This window comes from Pestalotiopsis fici, assembly GCF_000516985.1.
Source record: "Pestalotiopsis fici W106-1 unplaced genomic scaffold PFICI_Scf_13, whole genome shotgun sequence".
NCBI classification, from domain to species: Eukaryota; Fungi; Ascomycota; class Sordariomycetes; order Amphisphaeriales; family Sporocadaceae; genus Pestalotiopsis; species Pestalotiopsis fici.
The window spans coordinates 853,873-873,411 of record NW_006917103.1 but is presented as its reverse complement, the minus strand read 5'-3'; the positions used below and the strand labels follow the sequence as shown (position 1 = coordinate 873,411).

At 51.9% G+C, this 19,539-nt stretch overlaps 7 protein-coding genes across 7 annotated transcripts; 3 read left to right on the top strand and 4 right to left on the bottom strand.

Moving 5' to 3' along the window:
- Positions 1 to 930: 930 nt before the first annotated feature.
- Positions 931 to 2,292, top strand: PFICI_14680 (uncharacterized protein; the record flags this gene model as incomplete). The annotated part of the gene is made up of 6 exons (XM_007843261.1): positions 931 to 1,022; positions 1,081 to 1,320; positions 1,376 to 1,551; positions 1,597 to 1,691; positions 1,755 to 1,826; positions 1,993 to 2,292. The coding sequence occupies 6 exons, from the start codon at positions 931 to 933 to the stop codon at positions 2,290 to 2,292; spliced, it is 975 nt and encodes a 324-aa protein (XP_007841452.1).
- Positions 2,293 to 3,684: 1,392 nt separating this feature from the next.
- On the top strand, positions 3,685 to 5,955 carry PFICI_14679 (uncharacterized protein; the record flags this gene model as incomplete). Its single annotated transcript, XM_007843260.1, has 3 exons — positions 3,685 to 3,888; positions 4,037 to 4,937; positions 4,991 to 5,955. The coding sequence occupies 3 exons, from the start codon at positions 3,685 to 3,687 to the stop codon at positions 5,953 to 5,955; spliced, it is 2,070 nt and encodes a 689-aa protein (XP_007841451.1).
- Positions 5,956 to 6,397: 442 nt separating this feature from the next.
- On the bottom strand, positions 6,398 to 7,946 carry PFICI_14678 (uncharacterized protein; the record flags this gene model as incomplete). The annotated part of the gene is made up of 3 exons (XM_007843259.1): positions 6,398 to 6,672; positions 6,734 to 7,325; positions 7,395 to 7,946. 3 exons carry the CDS (start codon positions 7,944 to 7,946, stop codon positions 6,398 to 6,400), a joined length of 1,419 nt encoding a protein of 472 aa, XP_007841450.1.
- A 567-nt stretch (positions 7,947 to 8,513) lies between these two features.
- On the bottom strand, positions 8,514 to 9,300 carry PFICI_14677 (uncharacterized protein; the record flags this gene model as incomplete). Its single annotated transcript, XM_007843258.1, has 2 exons — positions 8,514 to 8,637; positions 8,702 to 9,300. The coding sequence occupies 2 exons, from the start codon at positions 9,298 to 9,300 to the stop codon at positions 8,514 to 8,516; spliced, it is 723 nt and encodes a 240-aa protein (XP_007841449.1).
- An 814-nt stretch (positions 9,301 to 10,114) lies between these two features.
- On the bottom strand, positions 10,115 to 11,615 carry PFICI_14676 (4-aminobutyrate aminotransferase; the record flags this gene model as incomplete). The annotated part of the gene is made up of 3 exons (XM_007843257.1): positions 10,115 to 10,766; positions 10,826 to 11,416; positions 11,476 to 11,615. 3 exons carry the CDS (start codon positions 11,613 to 11,615, stop codon positions 10,115 to 10,117), a joined length of 1,383 nt encoding a protein of 460 aa, XP_007841448.1.
- Positions 11,616 to 13,392: 1,777 nt separating this feature from the next.
- PFICI_14675 (uncharacterized protein) lies at positions 13,393 to 14,992 on the bottom strand (the record flags this gene model as incomplete). The annotated part of the gene is made up of 5 exons (XM_007843256.1): positions 13,393 to 14,065; positions 14,145 to 14,262; positions 14,323 to 14,433; positions 14,505 to 14,751; positions 14,843 to 14,992. The coding sequence occupies 5 exons, from the start codon at positions 14,990 to 14,992 to the stop codon at positions 13,393 to 13,395; spliced, it is 1,299 nt and encodes a 432-aa protein (XP_007841447.1).
- Positions 14,993 to 17,289: 2,297 nt separating this feature from the next.
- On the top strand, positions 17,290 to 19,458 carry PFICI_14674 (uncharacterized protein; the record flags this gene model as incomplete). The annotated part of the gene is made up of 7 exons (XM_007843255.1): positions 17,290 to 17,630; positions 17,817 to 17,931; positions 18,117 to 18,454; positions 18,512 to 18,637; positions 18,696 to 19,107; positions 19,172 to 19,249; positions 19,312 to 19,458. 7 exons carry the CDS (start codon positions 17,290 to 17,292, stop codon positions 19,456 to 19,458), a joined length of 1,557 nt encoding a protein of 518 aa, XP_007841446.1.
- Between the last annotated feature and the right edge of the window lie 81 nt (positions 19,459 to 19,539).

Genomic DNA, 19,539 nt, shown 5'->3' with positions numbered 1-19,539 from the left:
TCAAAAAATATTATTACTAAATGCTAACCATTAATTTTTTCCGCTTTTTTTCTCTCCTCTCTCTGTTTTTTCTTTTCTTTCTTTTTTCACTTTTCTCCTTCTTTTCTCTTTCCTTTTTCTTTTCTCTCTCCTCTTTCTTCTATTCCTTTTTAATATTTTATTTTTTTATCTTTCTTTTATTTCTATTTATTCTCTCAAAAAACAGTATTAAAAAAAAGAGAGGAGGAGTTATTTAGGGGTTTTCAACAGTTTAGCTTCTGGGCAGCCGTACCTCAAGCCTGGCACCTACCTCACAAGTACATGGCCAGTCTTTCAAAATAATATGGAGTCATTGAAACTGTACAACTGCATAAACGCTGCTTTGTCAAATTACCCGCGTCTTTGTCAGCGCTTAGTGAGCTTGGCAGTCCTCCCCCTAAGTGATGCTCCTACCAGAAGAAACGGGATGGTCAGCCAGGATTATCTGTCAGGCCTCCGCATTTTACAGGACGGGAGATTATACCCGATCATGTTCACCATAACTATATTGTACAGAATTCGTTTCCTTGTTTCCAATTTACTTATTACTTTGTAGACTTCTATATCACTGTCACTGTAACAAGAATTGGCATTACGCGTCTCATCAATTCTGGTTTGCACGGAGGATGGAAAACTTTGACCAAACGAGGAACGTCGTAAACATTGTCCTGCTGCTCTTTCCTGTTCCAGAATGATCATCGTCTCGAGCTGTATACTATCCAGCCTCAAAGTGCTGGAAACTCTACCATGACCATGACCCGGCAACGGCAACAAAGTCTTCACATGACTACAACTATGGAATTCAGTGTCTATATAACATAGGCATTGCCACGGCAAGCCTGAGGATTTGATTATCAAGCAACTGGCTTCGATACCGAATTGACAGATATTCCCTTGGATCGCTTTACCAAAATGGGAGTTTCGTTTAGATCATTACTTCTTGCCTCGGGGCCCTTGGCTCTCGTTGCAGCAGAATGCACAGAGATCAGCCAGAGACGTGCTTGGTAGATACAGAGAAATAAACCTACTCAGATGGGATTGACTGACGCTTGGCTGACCTAGGCACACGTTTTCGAACGATGAAAAGCTGGAATATCTGAACGCAGAGCTCTGTATCATGAACACTCCAGCAAAGCTCGGTCTTCCTGGCTGCAACACCCTCTTTGACGAACTACAAGCGAACCACCAGATTCAAGCGGCGACGGTTCACGGTGTTGGCGCCTTCTTGCCCTACCACCGGCTGCTGATGCATACGCATGAGTACTACCTCAAGACTGAATGCAACTACACTGGAGCCCAACCGTGAGTCAGGCGGTAGACTACATCACAAGTCAACAATATCTTAATCTAAAGACAGATACTGGGACGAGCCAAAGGAAGCCGGAAACTTTACTCAGTCCGTCATCTTTGATCCAGTTTATGGTTTCGGAGGGGACGGACGGGAGGAAGATGGCTGCATTACCGACGGCCCCTTCGCAAACTACACCAACTCTCTCGGCCCCGGCTATGCGATCCACGACCACTGCATCGATCGTCAAATTAGCGACGAACAAAGTCTGGGATCGGAATAGTCACAAGTTGACGCTTGCTACGAGCACGATGACTTTCTCACGGCCTGGCCTTGCATCGAGGGCAGGCCGCATGGCGGAGGGCACGGCGGGGTCGGCCGCGAGGTATACCAACACTTTCCAAGCCACCACAAGGCCTTGGATATTCATGACTGACACTCACCATAGATGTCTAATCCCATCTCCTCGCCCGGAGATCCTATATTTTTCCTTCACCATACATGGCTAGACAAGATTTGGGTAAGCAACTTCCGGTGTTATTTCTCTCCTTTTCTGGGTTGTCTCATGAGCAAGCATTGCCCAAATTGGTGCTCCAAGAGAGCAGACTCAGACGAACTGCTTAAAAGAGCTGCTTCAAAATTATCTATCTACCCAAATAGACAGTTACTAATACGTATTGTTGCAGTGGGACTGGCAAGCGATCAACCTGACGGCTCGATTGACAGATATTTCGGGAGCCAACAGACAGGACCCGAATGTCGGTTTCCCCGAGACACCGGGCAGTGACTGGCAGAATGGGACGTGCTCCGGTTTCCCGTGTACGACAATTCCAAACGTGACGGACACACAGCCTGGCGATCGGGGCAATACCACGACCTTGACCCACGTGCTGAGTACCTTGGGGTTGCTCCCCAATATTACCATTGCCGATGTGATGGATATTCAGGGTGGTTATCTCTGTTATGAGTATGTCGAAGCCGAGTAGAAGACTTTACAGGAGGACTTGGGGCTTGGAAGTAGATGTGTCTAAGCCTAGAAGGAACAATCGTACAGTCCAGACACGTTTTGGCCAAGCTGTGATTTATCTAGAAATAGGAGCCTACATTAAGGAGTCTCTCATCACTTTCAATCCCCATATATTGTCTCGCTGCTGCCAACAGTCTACTGTTTTTCTAGATGCTGATGATATTACTCTTATTTACTGGTGTGGCCACTTTCATTTCAACATGTGCTGCATGCATCAATGTTAGCGATGGCGGCTGAATGTATTGCCAGTGCATGGTATAGTTCTGATTGTTCACACTACGGTTACCGTACGCCTTAGATTACTCAACGGATTCGAGACATTGTCCCCTAATTCATTCGAAAACGTTGCAAATGCCAAAATATGCATGTCTCAATCTTGAAGAAGCATAAGGTTGGTGCAGCTTCAAGGATGTTGAGCTGTCAAATAATGCAAGATCGATGTCTAGGTAATTCCATTCCGTAAGCATATCCGACTTGAGTAATGAGAAATGCGTCAAGACCAATTGGAGTCTCTGGCTCCCAATCACGAGTTTTGAAAGTATATACTGTTATATGCAGTGGAGGCATCAATCGCATTGTGAAAAAGTGGGTGGTGCTACTTTTTATTAGCCTGTTCAATGCTGAATGCAACAGGGTGCCAGGGCGATCATATACTTTGTGCTACCGAGGTAGCCAGGGTCCTGTTCTATTGACTTTCCTGGTTCACGTCTCTGACGCATAAACAATTACTCACTAGCAGCTACCTGCAGCGCGACAGCTTCTAAATATTTATTAGTAGCTCTGATTTCCCACATACCGTTTGTATCCTGTCAAGGAACAAACCGGCAAGGCCAAATAAAAATGCAGGTCCAAGACCAATGGATTGACCGCTAAAAGACAATCACGAATCACCACCGAGGGGAGAGATTGATTCTTCTTTTCTTTTAGTGGCCACGAGGACCCCGACAACGTGTTCACCTAGCAACCAGTTGAGCTTAGCTCAACTTTTTATTACCGGGATCTGGCGGCTTTTTTTCTCCCCCCGACCTAGTTTTTGACGCGCCATATTCCGATACCTTGCCTGTGCTGGGGCAGAGCGAGAAACATTCGAGAGCTTCTTTCAAACCCATGTGACCGAACATTCGACGTTCCATCATCGATCGCCTGGCAATCTTTTTTTGTTTGGCCTCGTCTCTCCATAACATCCTCCCTATCAACAACTCTTGACCTCTTGTTTCCAGCCTTGTCGGCCTTTGTTCCATTGGCAGTTTGTTCTGTCGGAACTCGATACCAATAACTGCAGCTGTTCTGCTACCCTGCATAGACCCCTAATCGAAGCCGAAATCACGGGTCCCGCCAATTTTATGCGAACATGTCCAACACAATGAGAGGCACGCCGAGTCGCGGCCAGCAGCGCGGTGCCATCCCTTTCACGAACAGCCCTGCTGGCGGCTCCAACATCCCCAGACCCGTGCTCGATTCGCATGGGGCAGGCCACAGCCAGCCCGTCCCCAACGATGCTGCCTCCTCCATCAGCGTGAGCGCCAGCAGACAAAAACAAAGCAAGCGTGACGAGGTATGATGATAGATTCCCCCCTTTCGCCCCTTACGCACTCTGTCCTTGGCACGCGCAATATCGCCCTCAAACAGCTGCTGCTGCTTCTTTAATACAAACCTGAAGGGGTCGCAGGCCGCCCATCATGGTCACCTTGAAACAATTAAAGGCAATGGAGGCTCACTCAAATCGCCAGGCTATCCGTCGCAAGCTCGAAAATGACCTCAACAAGAAGAAGCACCTCCCCAACCGGGCCCGCACGTCGCGAAAGGCTCCCCCCGGAACCGTCCTGGCCCTCAAGCCCAGTCCCGCCCTCCAGATCAAGCCCAGCACCACCGTCGCCGAGGCCGCACAGTTGATGGCCGCCAAGAGAGAGGATTGCGTGCTGGTGACAGATGACGATGACCGCATTGCCGGTATCTTTACCGCCAAGGATCTTGCATTCCGAGTTGTTGGTGACGGACAGAAGGCAGTCAACGTGACCATTGCCGAGATTATGACCAAGAACCCTCTTTGCGCCCGCACCGACACCAGTGCCACAGATGCCCTCGAGCTCATGGTTAGAAAGGGCTTCCGACACTTGCCCGTCATGGACGAGAACCAAGATATTGTGGGTATTCTGGATATCACAAAGTGTTTCTATGATGCCATGGAGAAGCTGGAGCGCGCCTATTCCTCCTCGACCAAGCTGTACGCTGCCTTGGAGGGTGTTCAGTCCGAGCTGGGCTCTAGCCAGCCTCAACAGATTATTCAGTACGTTGAGGCTCTGAGGTCAAAGATGTCTGGACCCACGCTCGAGTCCGTCCTCAACGGCATGCCCCCTACTACTGTCAGCGTCAGGACTTCGGTCAAGGAGGCTGCAGCACTCATGAAGGAGAACCACACAACAGCCGTGCTCGTTCAGGATCAAGGATCGATTACTGGTATCTTCACCAGCAAGGATGTTGTTCTTCGTGTCATTGCCCCCGGATTGGACCCGGCAAACTGCAGCGTCGTGCGTGTCATGACGCCTCACCCCGACTTTGCTCCCATGGACATGTCGATCCAGGCCGCTCTGCGCAAGATGCACGGTAAGTCACGATTTGTATTTCCTATGCGCAAATATGATGCTGATACTCCCTAGATGGCCACTACCTCAACTTGCCCGTCATGAACGACCAGGGCGAGATTGTAGGAATGGTCGATGTACTCAAGCTCACCTATGCTACCCTGGAGCAAATCAACACCATGTCGACTGGCGACAACGAGGGTCCCGCTTGGAACAAGTTCTGGCTCTCCTTTGACAACGAAACCGAGTCCATGGTGTCTGGTGAGGGTTCCCACCACCACACTGTCCACACCCGCTCCGTCATGTCGCCAGACCACACCCGCGACCGCCTTAACGAGTCTGTCGCTCCCGGAGATTCGGCATCGCACATTGGCGTGGACTCGCCCGCCCATTCCCTTGCTGGTGGACTGGAAGCTCCCCCGGCCGAGATTCCCTTTGCCTTCAAGTTCAAGGCTCCCAGCGGCCGTGTTCACCGATTGCAAGTAATTGCAGCTCAAGGTATCGAGGCCTTGGTGAGCAACGTTATCGCAAAGCTCGGTTCCGAGGTCGACGCCATTGGCGGTGCACCAGTTGTCGAAGATGGCAAGGTTGGAGCTAGCGGCTTTGCCCTCTCCTATCTCGATGACGAGGGCGACTCTGTCTCCATTACCACTGACCAGGATCTTCTGGAAGCTATTCTTCTCGCCCGCCAGACCCACCACGAAAAGGTCGACCTTTTTGTGCACGACCCATCCCAGCCGCCAATCAACGTCGCTGCACCTCAACCCATTCCAGAGCTCCCGACCCCTCCCGCAAGCTCGGCAGTTGCTAGCGACGTGCGCAGACGCCGTGCCCCCGTTGAGGACGAGGAGGACGAGAGTGAGGATGAGGAATACGCATCTACAGTCCGCCGACGCAAGACAAGAAACGGTGGCAATGCCCACGTTGAAAAGGAGGTCATTGCTGGTGTGCCGAATGAGCTGCTTTTGCCCGGTGCCATTGTTACGCTGGCTATTGTCATTGTCGGTGTCTTTGCCATTACAAGAGCTACCAGCAGGTAAAGTGAAGAAGAAGATCTCAGGAGCAGCACTGAGAAGAGCATCTTGTACTAGAGATTGCGTTGAGTGTACGCTATGCTAGATCCTCGTTAATGGTATTGCTTGTGTGATAGCATTGGGGTTGGTTCTAGTGGTTTTTGATATCCCTCGGGGGCTTACGTGCTATGAATTGTTAGATATGTTAATGCGGTCTAGAATAATAATCAGTTCTGCAATATTGTACGCTTTATGTCTAGATCAGGGCCTTGATTTGTGTTCCGATTTATACCGCAGAGACTTGTCGGATGTTTTGACTTGTCATTCTGGTCACAGTACATTTCGATGGAGATATTGGCCTGAACTTGAAACATTTTCATTTTGAAGACTCTGGCTCAACGATTCCCTTGAAAAGGATGCTACCGTTATTCGAAATATGAACTTCAAAGACATTCGCCCCCCAAGCTTCCTAGAGTCTGGCTTTCGCTTCACCCTCCCACAATGGTTTCAACGATTCCTCAAGAGGATTCTGCTTATTGGTGATCCTTTCCCGGGAAGTTTTAAAGATACGTGGCAACCCAGATTTCTCAAAAGGAACATCATCTCGAATCATGGCGGCAACGCCCTTGCTGGAGAGCAATATCTCGGGCATGCCGTGTCCCGAGAAGCCGGCGATGATGTACTGACCTGCTTTGCCGGGCACCTCCCCTAGATGAGGCATGAAGTCGGAGCTATAGCCCATGACTGACACAAATTCACAATCAGCTTCTTATCAAGGGGCTTGGAAGGGATCGTATATACTTACTTCCCGTCCAGACCTGATCCGTCTTGGCGCCGCTGTCCTCCCATCCCCGGAAATGCCGCTGCATGTAGCCGTCAAAATACGACACGGCGTCGCCAACGAGCTCGTCGTCGCGCACATTATCAAACCAGCTGTCCCGCACGTGCCAGAACCGCTGTCGCGCCCCGCCCACGACGATGCTGCCGTCGGCCCGCGGGATCAGGTAATCATTGTTGCGCGCGTCGAAGCGGATGCCGTACGTGTTGACCAGGTGCGGCGTCTTGGTCCCCGACGGACCGACGATGCGGCTGCACACGCCCCGGACCGGGACGATGCGGCCAGAGTATTCCGGGAGGACCTGCGCGGTGTAGCCGTTGGTGGCGTAGACGACTTTGCGGGTCGTGATGGCGCCGCGAGGCGTCTGGACGGTCCACGACGGAGTCTCATTGCCGCTGGCGTCCTTGGCCTTGTGCACGGATTGTACTGGTGTGTGGGCTTGCACATTGACGCCCTTTTTCTCAATCAAGCCGCGGAGAAGTTGTTGGACCATTTTGAGCGGCCACAGGTGAGCGGCTGTAAAGGAAAAGCAGCACTGTGCACCCTTGACCCCCGAGACCTGATGGGATGCCGTGTCAGATACACCTTTCTTCTCCTTTCAATGGGTTGAGCTCAAAGAAACACTTACTCTCTCGGCATCTTTCCGCGGCGTAAAAGCTACATCGCGCATATCCACGACGCCGTCCCGGACGAGTTTCCGGTACGCCGCCTCCGTGTCCCGGGCGTGCGCGGGGTCGAGATAGACGTCGACGGCCCGGGTGAGATGGAAATCGCAGTCTAGATTCTCGCGCTCCACCAGATCCTTGACAGCGTACACGTGCGAGGCCTCGAATGCCGCCAGCTCGGCCGCGGCCTCGGCGCCGTACATTTGCGTGTACTTGGGCACATTAAAGTACGTGTCGGGCTTGACGTGGCCGCCGTTGCGCCCGCTTGCGCCGCCGCATACTTTGCGCGCCTCGAGGATCACAATGGACGGCGGCTCTGGATTGTCCTGGAGGATGTGGTAGGCCGTGGCGACGCCGGCGAATCCGGCGCCAATTATCACCACGTCGCTGGATTCTGGCAGGTTTGGGGTGCTCCGAAAATCGTCTAGTTCACCCGGAGTCGAGGTCCAAAACGATCGCACAGGATTCGGCACCGGACCTCTGTTTTTGCTCGGCGATGACTGAGAAGAAGCCATTTTGGAACTTTTATGAATGAATTGATAATAGGTTATACTCTAGTGAGATTTCCTGCCGTGATGCCGTATCCAGTCTCTAGGCAGGGCCAGAGAGGGAGTTTGGAGTATCCTTTTCAAAACGAGAATCAACGCCACACCGACTACCAACGTTCTACGCGAACAGCCATGTATATCCGAGCACTTGACACATCGTATGATCACCATGGAGTGCAAGTGAATGCTATTGAAAGCTGCGGACAGCTCCTGACTGATTGATCGGAGGACAGATCGGATAGATCGGCCATTTATCTCTACCACTCATAATCGCACTATCTACGGCCCAGCCCAAAGGGAGCCCCACCTGTGCTCGAGTATACAACAACTCCTTCATTGTGTACATTATACGTTGTATCATTATACTTTTTGGATTCGCAAACGTCGCATTATGCGACTTGAATAAGCGACAATTTCCCGATACTACCGGTCAAATTGATGTCGACATTTGGACGATCATGATGCATCCCATTGTACATATCCATGTATACCTGTTGACATGTCCTCCCCGATCGGCGCACTCTAACCCCGGATTCACTTGGACGCCTCCACAATCTTTCGGGCCATGTCCGGAAAGGTGTCGGCCATCACGTCCATCTCGCCGAAGAGTGCCGTGCACGGTTCCTTTTCCCAGACTGTGCAATAGGCGCCCTTGAATCTAATTCATGATACTTTGTTAGCTCATCGGATGTTAATACAAAACATAAGGGAAAAAGGCTTACCCGGTGCTCTTGGCCGCCGACACGTCCCACATGTGGGCGGCAGCAAACCAGGCCTCCTCGGCACCAAACTGCTTGAGCAGGACCTGATAGGACTCGGGCGAGGGCTTGCCAATCTCAAGACTATCGCACGAGAGGAGGTTCTCGGCCGGCATGTCAATGCCGTTGCGGACAAAGTAACCACCAACCCGGTTGGTATCACCGGCGGTAAACGCCCAGACCGTGTAGCCGGCATCGCGCAGAATGGCAAAGCACTCGGCGACGCCGGGGCGGGCCTCGAGCTCCATGAAGCGGCCCAGGATGTAAGCCAGGTCGTCGTCGGTGGCAAAGGCGCGCGGCTCCTCAATGCCCGCCATCCACAGCATGCGGTAAAAGAGGGCCGAGAAGACGTCGTAGAAGCGCCGGTACCTGCCCGACAGGCTCATGTACGTGTACTCGCGCTCGGCCGCCTCGAACCACGTGTAGCCCAGCAGCTTGGGCTTGATGCCCTCGGCCCGCAGCCGCTCGCCCAGGCGGGCGTCAATGGCGTCAAAGATGGCGTCGTATGACATGCAAGTGCCGACCACGTCAAAGACGACGTGTTTCTTGGGTGAGGAAGTCATGGTGTGTGTAGAGAGGTATGATGGGTAAATGTTCGAGCTTCTAGTTTTTGGTGCAAGATGAAAGAGACAATACAATGTCCGGGTTGAGAAATAAAAGGTTTCCGTTTTGATGTATTATATCACATATCCCCTCGCCGACAACGGGACGGTGATTATGTCCAACCATGGCCGTAGGTATACTCCCGATCTCTCGTGTAAGTGAACCCCTGTAGCGTCGCCGTTGCACCGATGAGATCGGCGGAGCTGCCTTGAGGGGGTACCGGATGCCTCCTTTAGCGCGTCGCACCCGCTAGAGATTCCAGCTGGTACCAGCATGAAACACGACCCCCCCGGGGCCGAAGACGCTGAGCCAGTTGCGGCAGCTCTCTGCGCATACTCGGCAATTACTTATCTTTCCCGATGCATCATCATCTATTGGGCAGTTTGTTCATTGGTTTCTTGTTCAAATATCTAACAAATACTTCGCTAATGATGATTAAAAACAAAAAGGTCATGTCTATACGTCCTTGCAGGCCTTTTTTCGTCCAATGTATCTATCATGGACTGACCATCTGTTGGACGATACTGTCGACGCTAGAGATGGATGTATGCCAAACCATTCAATGGGCGGCGACACGGGAAGCTGTCTTTTGTCAAACCACTTTGGTTCACTTTTCCTGCATCCTTCACTCCATCTCAGTCGACCACTCCAAATCCATTGAGGATATGGTTGTGATGCGCATATGCGCGGCTTGACAAGCCTTTGTTCGGATTGGATGAAGAGGGCGACCTCTTCGTCTCAAGGTATGACTCTGTAGCTGGTGAGAGTTTCAGCTTACAGAGAGCCGAGGACAGTGTCGAAGGCGCTGATGAGGGGAGCAATGTGCTGCTCCTCAAAGATGAGCATGGGTCGGAGTCTGACGGTCTGAGCACCGCAGGTACCGGTCAGAACGCCGAGCTGCTTCATGCCCTTGACCAGGCCAGCGGCGTCGGTGCTGTCAAAGGCAATGTAGGTACCCTGGCCCTTGCCACGGAGGTTCTTGACCTGCTCGGGGTACTTTTGGGCGAGCTTCTCCATCTCGGCGTACAGAGCATCACCAACACGGGCAGTTTGGGCAACAAGGTCCTTGGCCAGAATCTCCTCGATAATGGCCTTGCTCATAATGACACGGGCAGCATCACCGATCCAGGTGTTGAACTGGCGGTAGGCCTTGTCGGGGATCAGAGCGCGGTCGCCAAAGAAGTAGCCGGCAGTCTGTGCCTTCTTGGAAAAGGTAACCATGTCGGGGGGCGAGGTCAGGTTCCAGTGCTCGTGGCCCCAGAACTTGCCAGTGGCGCCAAAGCCAGTCTGGACCTCATCGACAATCATCATGACGCCGTGCTTCTTGGTGATGTCGCGCAGGCCCTGGAAGAAGGCGGGAGAGGCGTGGTTGTCACCACCCTCGCTCTGGATGGGCTCGACGATCACGGCGGCGACGGGGCAGTGCCTGCTTTCGAGTTAACACATGATTTGAAACGTACGGAATATTTTGCATCTGTCACATACCAGGAGGTAATGAGCTGCTCGACCCCCTCGAGGCATCGCTTCTCCTCGGCGGCGTTCTCCTCCTGGTGGGCCTCGAGCGGGTACTTGAGGGCCGGGAAGGCAGCCTGGGGCCAGTTGAATGCGGGGATATCCAGCTTGTGGACAGCCTTGGAGCGGGTGGTCGACAGACTGCCGAAACCACGGCCGTGGAACGAGTTGGCAAAGCTGAGGACGGCGAGCTCGGGAGAGCCGGGCTTGGAGTTGTTGAGGCAGGACTTGATCTCCTCCTCGGACCACTCGACACCCTCGCCACGCTCGCGGCGGCGGTAGAGCATGAAGGAGGCCTTGTAGGCCAGCTCGTTGGCCTCGGAGCCCGACTGGGCGGTGAAGATCTTGTCCAGTCCCTTGGGAGCGACCTTGAGAAGGCCGTTCTGGAGAATGTCACCCCACTGCTTCGAGGGGAAGTTTCCAATAGCTGGGCGGTTGACCAGTGCCGAAATCATCTCGGGAGACTGTGCGGCAGCTATCGTTGCCGGGTGGTTATACCCAATAGGGATAGAGGCAATCTGAGAGTAGACATCGAGGTAGCGGTTACCATCAACATCGACGAGGCTAGAGGCACAAGTGTTAGTCTGTCATGTCCTGGCCATTCCTCATCGCAGGTCACCTACTATGTACCCTCGCTCTGGTCGTAATCAACGACAAAGTGCACAGCGCGGGCGTCGAAGAAGGCATCCAGCTTCTTGGCGCTAGCCTGGGACACCGGTCCCGGCACCTGAATGGCACCCGTGTTTCCAACTACGCCAGGCATTGTGATGGTCTGTGAGGGTATTTGGAGTTGGAACAAGAGGAACTGGTAATGGGATATGACGAGAGATGAATGAGAAAAAGGCAGAACTGAAAAACAACTTTCATCTGCTGGGTGATCTCCTTATATCGGTCATGGAAAAGCTGCGAATAGGAATCGCATGTACTTTCCTAATTGGGAATCTACACTAAGTTATGTAACTTGGGGCCGATAAGAAGTCGCAGTCCAGCTCCAGCTCCAACATGAGCATTGGCTGGGTCTCCGGCGCCGGGCACTCGTCCATTTCCATTACAGCGCGTGTATTTCTAATTGCTCAGTCGCTCTTTGCTTGTCGCAGATGTTTTATAGTAATATAAATGCCACGTGATGGAGACCAAGGACGTCGTTGACTATATTCTGCACGTGCGCACCCCGAAGCCTGCAAGAGACCCTGGGCCATCCGTTCTATAGGAGGGAGAGCTCTCTTTGTCAGAAAAAACGGTCCACTATTGGACTGGACTGACTGGTGCTGTGTAACACAAACAAATGCACTGCGATAGGCGCTGTGACTCGGATGATGCGAGCCTTCAGCCTTGTGTAAAGACAGTCGCGATCACTATAACGTACTGCATTGCTTCACGATACCTACCACGGTCGCTATTGTAGGGCCAATTTCAGGGTGTTTTGCACTAAGAAGAGCCCCGATGGCCAGCGACTAAAGCCGCTAATAAGGCCTACGGGTACATCGTATTTTCCATCAACAACGCCAGGACAAATTTCTTGTAGATGCGCATCATTCCCCATCTCGTCACGGCTCCAGGATCTTATCTTCTCAAACACAGGTAAAAGAAAAATCTCATTCTTCTACGAGAGAATTGTGACAGTTCTTGTCACCGTATTGCATCATAATCCGGAGTCCCCGCAGACTGGCCCAGGAAACAAGAAAATCTTTGCTGCAGCCGGTAAAAGTTCTTATCTATAGGGCTGAAATCGAGAACGTGGTCGTTGTAGTATAGAAGAACATGGGCGGCATTTCCGGTATGCAGTTCAGGGCATGTACCTGTAATAATAGTCCTAGTGTGGTTTGCACAGATGATCATGTGAGCCATTTAGGAGCTTTGATTTGATTTGAGCCTCGCGTCGAGAGCCTATACACGGTATAGTCAATCTTTGGACCGATTCAGTCTTATTAGATCGATCGGGTGCGGGAAGCGTATCTCTCTTCCACGCCTGACATGCAGTGCTTGGAAAACTTTCTACAGCCAGTAGCCGACAGCCAGCGACGGCAAACCCAGATCAGGCTCGTCTAGCCGGTTCTTTGTTCCCCTTCCCCACCACCAAGGGTTTCCCCGGGTCGCTAGTAAGTCGGCGGCAATGGCGAAAGAAGCGCAGTAGCAATTTTTTTGCAGTGACTCTTAGCTTGGCGGTCTGATAGGGATTCTAGCGCGTCATTTGACACTGGCATTATTCACACATTACTTCTCTTTTTAGGTGGCGGTGCGCAGATAAGGAAAAATCACGCTAAAGAGGGAACGAACATTAATGGTGTATAGAGGAGAGTGGCCAAACTGTATACTGTTCATGAGGCTGATAATCTCAACGATTGCCGAGCGTGGCAAGTGTTGAGCCCAATGTAGGCACATTGAGGTTTTCGAATATCTTGCACTGACAGACCTACACTCACTTGCATGTTTGCAGCATTCAACACACTATTGTCAATTCCTATCGGGATGTATCTATATAAACACAAAATCGTCACGAACCAGGGTATATACAACGGACTCCAAAAAATGAAATAAAATCAAACAGGTGGCGACTGCCCCCTCTTCACCTCATACGACCTCGTGGTCATGATGATATCGTCCTTGTGCACTGCGTCCGGACTCATCTGGCTGGTGACCTCGTTGCAGTTAATGGACTCGCCCATGATCCAAGAACGGGTGCACTCCCGGGCCAGCTTGTGCTGCTGCTCTCCTGCCGGTCCCTCTTCGGTCTCGGCGCCGGAATCCTTTCGCTCCTCGTCGTCCTTGCTGTCCGTCATTTCGTGGCTGCTTATAATGGCTTGCTCGCTCTGCCCGTCGCCCATGGGGTGATTGTCACCAGCGGCCCTGACCGTCGTCGATGGAGCCGCTCTCGAGAATACCCCGGTAGAGGGCGCCAGTCTCGAGAAGAGACTCGACACGATATCCCTCCTCCTCTGCATCCCACGTGCCCCCGGAACCATGGGACTCCCACCAAAGGTGTGCAGGCCCATGGGTTGGGGAGCATTGTCGTTGGATGGGGTATTGGACCGCTTGCTGGGGCGCGTCGAGCCGTACTTTTTCATGACCTGGGCCAGGAGCGGTCGACACACGGGAATGCCCACACAAATGAGGGTGACGGCCGTTTCCGTCTGTGACCAGACAATGACGCCGACGGGAACGTCGCGCACGCCCTTTACTTCCATGATGCGCTTGGCGCCAGCAACGGCAGCACTAAATGGGGACCAGTATTAGATTTTTGGAAACAACAAGGTGGCAGTAAGAAAATGACGAAGTGTGGGTGTTTCCTTACAAGATGCCCAGACTCAAACTGCCTGCGATAATGACCTTTTCACGACGAGGTGCGTTCAACTTCCAAATGAATATCCATGGCAAAACGGCAAAGAAGATGTCGACGCCAATTGTTCCCACTAGGATGCCAGAATCAGTCAAGCCACCTTCGATTAACCGGCTCTGAAACACAAACTTACTCGCAAGAATCATGGATAACGGGACAGTATTGATACAAGTGCCGCCTTCAATCCGGTCGTCCCAGGTATAGGCAAATGGTCGACATGCGGCCCAGGTGAATATGGCGGCCACTATACACAAAAGCAAAGATCAGTAACGCGAATCGTTCAGTAGCGACCCAGAATGTAAATGGGCTACTCACAAATACCGGCCGTCATCATAAAGACGATGAGGATATATATGGTGATCCTCTGCCACCTGACAACGGTGAGGCGCAACAGGAAGAGCCCGACCGACGCCTTGGACGTCCCAGTGGCCACGAGGGAAAAGGTCTGACCCAGCGTCCGCCAGAAGCTGGAATTGGCCCGGGTGTCGGGGTCGAGGTTAGTCTGCCCGTATCCGTGCTCGGCTGCCACTTGCATGATGGAGCTGAAGGCTACCGCCAGGACCTGTTTGGGAGTTTTGGATCAGCTCATGAAGAAAGTTCTCTTGGAACAAGGACCAAGAGAGTTCTCCTGGATGAGAGTAGGTGATACTCACGCATGTCAGAGCATAAAAGTGGTCGTCAATGCCATAGGAAGCCACGCAGACGATGCGAGTGTAGGCGCGTAGCACGAGAAACACCAGCACAACTGCTGTCAACCCCCACAGCACCGACATCATGTATGATGACTCGCTGCTTAGAGCCATGTTGAAATTTGTATCGTGGTGAGATTGCTTTGAGATAACGAGGGACAATGGTGGGCTCGCTCAAGAATGATTGCCTCGGCCGTAAAGTAATATCTAGTGTGGTTGGGATATCCTCCAGCTTTTAGACATCTTTGAGCAGACGAAAACAGGTTCCTCGCATGGCAAGTTCAAGCCTCGACCACTTCTAGGGTTCACCAATGTACGCCGCATCGAAAAGGAACTCTCTCAATCCCAAGGAAGCAGAAATGACAGGTCGGCCGTGCAAAAGCAAGTCCCTTGTCCCGGGCGACATTCCGAGACAGCCACTGTTGTTTTCCCCCAGACTTCGCTTCGGGAATAAACAAGGGGTCTGAGCAGCCTATATTTATATGATCGTCCCTGCATTGATACTCGCAACAAGGCGTGTGATATCAAGCAGAGTACATGACCCTTCCAAGAGGTTTCCATGTAATAGCAAAGTTGTGCATCTTGAATAGGACTTTTTGCGATCGACGCCCGCGCGAACTGAGCACTGATTGCGGCAGGAGAAGGATGGTGATGTGTTTCTTTTTTCGTTGACTGCATGTCAGGTATCACAAAAGATTTCCGTGCTTGCTCTCTACCTACTGTGTACGGTACGTGTATCCAATAGGACACGTCAAGAGTCACACGCTGGAAATGGGGAAAATACTTGCAACGCGTACCGTCGTCAATGCGAAGCGATCATCATTGTTGTCGCCGGGTTTTCTCAAATATGATATCTCTTCTCGTCGCTCAATACACATGGTTCATCTGTGCTGAATAGGTCATCAATTCCGCGCCCTTTCAGCACCAACTCCACTCCACCTCCACCTCGGCAAGGTTATTCATCCTACACATGCAATGTAGCCGTGCAAAGGTGGAGGAGGAGAAGATATGGAGAGGAAAAAGAGAGACAAGACTAAGGGAGCGCGCCGCAATGCCCGGCGCCGGCAAGGCCACTGCCGGCACTACTGTATGTTTTGTGGGCTCCAGCCCTTTGGAATTATAACACGAGGCAACGATATGCGAGTTTCACTTGATTACATTATACACGGACTGTATGATTAGGTCGTCATCTAATTGGAGGAGGCGAAAATCCCCTTGAAGGTGCGGCTTGACCACATCTTTGGTATTTCGGGTTGGCCAAAGTACTTTGCAAACCTGTGGTGTTCCTGCTTTTAACAGATCACAGTAGTGCGACGGAAGATCTCCCATGTCATGCATTGTCAAATCCACACGGGGGACTGTCTGCATTTGTTCCTGCTTTGCCTTGGGTATCATTTGGCAAGGAGAAAGACACATAAGAAAGCCCTGCTGCTGCTGCTGTTACTGCTGCAATTCAGACCATGAAAACATGGGAACTGCAGCCGATGGGCTGGCCACCTGCCACCCTACACAACGGAGAAACTACTTCTTTGCTATAGAAAAAAGCAAGTCTGTAGTGGGGCTAGAGGTGATATACTGATCCACCATTATTGGCCGATCATTGAGGCTGCAGGTGGCTGTCACACAAGAATCACACCGTGCCTCACCGGACCCCTGTCCAGTCCTTTTGCTTTACCTAGTAGGTTTTTTCATGAATTGCTTTTTCTTCAACGCCCGCAGCTTTACATGGATTAAAAGCCGTTTCCCCCCTTCTTCCAACCGAGGCCCACAAACCGTTTTCAAGGCTTGTCTTGGTTGCTTGGGTACGGTGATCTATCATAAAGCGAGTACTCATCAAGTGAGGCATCAGCAGGAAAACTTGGAAAATTGGAGCAGGATAATGAACGTTCTGCTCGATGGGCTTGCGAGCTGGATGTTGATGATGCTGGGGGTGTTGCATAGGCGATAATACTATTCTGTACTAGCTCTTTGGAGGGGACGGAAACGGGGGGAGATTGGGACAAGAGCGACGCTGACCAAAAGAGAACCCGAACCCCTGTGATGGATAGGCATTGAAGGAGGGGTCACCGGTGAAAAGAGCTCTTGACCCAGATTATCAGAGACGTTCCAGGTAGAGCTCTCAACAAAGAGGGAGAAGTGGCATTTTCGTCCCGTCGCAAGTATGTCTGGAACCCTTGGAGAGGAGAGGGAGGAGCTGAGAGGACAATGTAAGAATTAATACAGCATTCCTTGTTTTCCCTCATTTGCCATTTTTCCTCCCACCCTCCCACTTTCTTACTGTACGACAACTGTCACAAGTTTCTGGTGGAATACAACATACATACATTAAAAGAAAAACAGAGAGGAGGAGGCAAACATATTATTATACATCATTCCTTCTCAGATCACACGCACACACACAGCCTGCGGCCATGGGTATCATGTACGTGACCCAAACGGACGTAATCACTCTGTCAAACACTATAGCCGCGGCGGTGCTTTGCTTTTTGCTCAACCGTTTGTGGACCTGGTACCGCCTCCGCCATGTTCCCGGCCCGCTGCAGAATGCCTTCTCGTCGCTGTTCCTCCTGAGGACGCAGCTCGGCGGGAATGTGCACGCGGACCTCAATGCCTTGCTCCGCAAGCACGGCGGCTCTGGCTCTGGCTCGCACAACCTCGTGCGTATTGGGCCCAATGCCGTCCTCACCAATGATGCCAAGTTGGTCCAGCGCATGGAGGCGACGAGGTCTCCGTACGTAAAGAGCCCGTGGTAGTAAGTTTATACTTTTCTTCTTATAATGTCCTGGCATTTCTTCTTCTGCAAGTCTCCTTGCCTCGCTTCCTTTCAAACGCCTCGGGCCCCCGGCTGTGTATCCCCAAGAGGAAGTAATTGTGTGACAGCATAATGTTGAAATCCTTCCCTCAGGCTGTGCTGACATTTTATGAACCATGAACACAGTGGCACATTTCGCTTCATGAAGGGCACAGATCATTCATTCAGTCTCAATGATGAAAAGAAGCACACCGAGCTCAGGACCAAGATTGGTCCGGGATATTCCAGCACTCACCTTGCGGTATGTACATGCACAGACTGCAGGCAGGCGGCACTGTATACGCAGCGTTGACATACAAAACATTTGCCATCTCCTGCAAGGTGTCTATAAGGCCAATAGTGATGAGAACACTCTTGGCCCTTCCGTTTGAAACACTGTCGGAGCGCGACCATTTCCGTCATACAATACTGACCAACAATGCTTAGGAGCAAAGCATCGACCGGCAACTCCAGCGCTTCATCGGGCTGATTGAGCGCAAATTCCTATCCAATGAAGAGACGCACGCCTACCGGCCGGTGGACTTTGCCCTGATCTCCCACCTCTACAGCATGGACGTGGTGGGTGACTGGACGTTTGGCCGGCCATTTGGCTTTCTCGAGGACGGCATCGACATTTATGGCTACATTCGCTGGAACGAGGATTTCTTCCCCTTTGTCACCATGGCCTCGACGTTTCCCTTTTTGTCCAAGGTTCTCCAGACCTGGCCGTTTTCCGAGCTGCTGCCCAAGCCCACTGACATTGTCGGGCTGGGCAGGTTCATGAAGTGAGTGAGGGGGGAAAAAATGCTACTCTGACTCGGTATGCTGAGATTTGACAATAGGGTTGCGCAAGAGGCAGTGGATGAGCGCCTGATGGACGGACCTGGTGATCGCAAGGATTTGCTGTGCATTTTCTTGCAGTACGGTCTAACCAAAGACGAGGCCGTGAATGAGGCACTCGTTCAAGTGTAAGTTTCTCCCATATGATGGTTTCGACCAGTCATGATAACAGTATTCTCGCAACAGCGTTGCTGGCACAGACTCGGTAGCCGTCGCCATCCGCATGGCCCTCCTGTATATCCTCTCCAACCAGCGCGTCTACACCAAACTCATGGCCGAGCTCGACGCGGCGGCCGCCACGGCCACCCGCCCCATCATCCGCGACGCCGAGGCCCGGCGCCTGCCGTATTTCCAAGCCGTCATTCGCGAGTCCCTCCGCATCTTCCCGACCGTGACGCCCCTCATGTTCAAATCCGTGCCCCGCGGCGGCGATCTCGTCGCCGGCTACCAGCTGCCCGGTGGCACCGAGGTCGGCGTGGATCAGTTTGGTATCCTCCGGAGCCGCGAGTACTGGGGCGAGGACGCCGACTTGTTCATTCCGGAGCGCTGGCTCGACGTGGATAAGGAGCGGGCCGAGGAGATGGCCGAGTACCTCGAGGTGAGTACATCTCAACAGACTTGTGTCCAACAAAGTGAGATACTGGCTCTAACCATTCTCACAGGCATCGTTCGGCTATGGTAAGTACAAGTGTCTCGGCCGGTCCATTGCCTTTGTCGAGATCAACAAGACACTGTTTGAGGTATAATACCCCTTCCAAACTGTTGCAAGCGTCATAGTATATGGACTGACCTGGCACAATAGATATTACAGAGGTACAAGTTCACTGTCGTGGATCCGACATCACCACTCAAGATGTTTGCGGCGTCCTTTTGGGTTATGAAGGAGTTTTGGATGCTGATTGCCCCACGAGAGTCGACGTCAACCACAAGTGCAGAGACAATGTCATGACAAAGAAAGGAAGGGAGAAACACATAGCTGCTTATTTTATTTTCATAATAACCATAATCATGTCGTCCCGGCATGCGGATT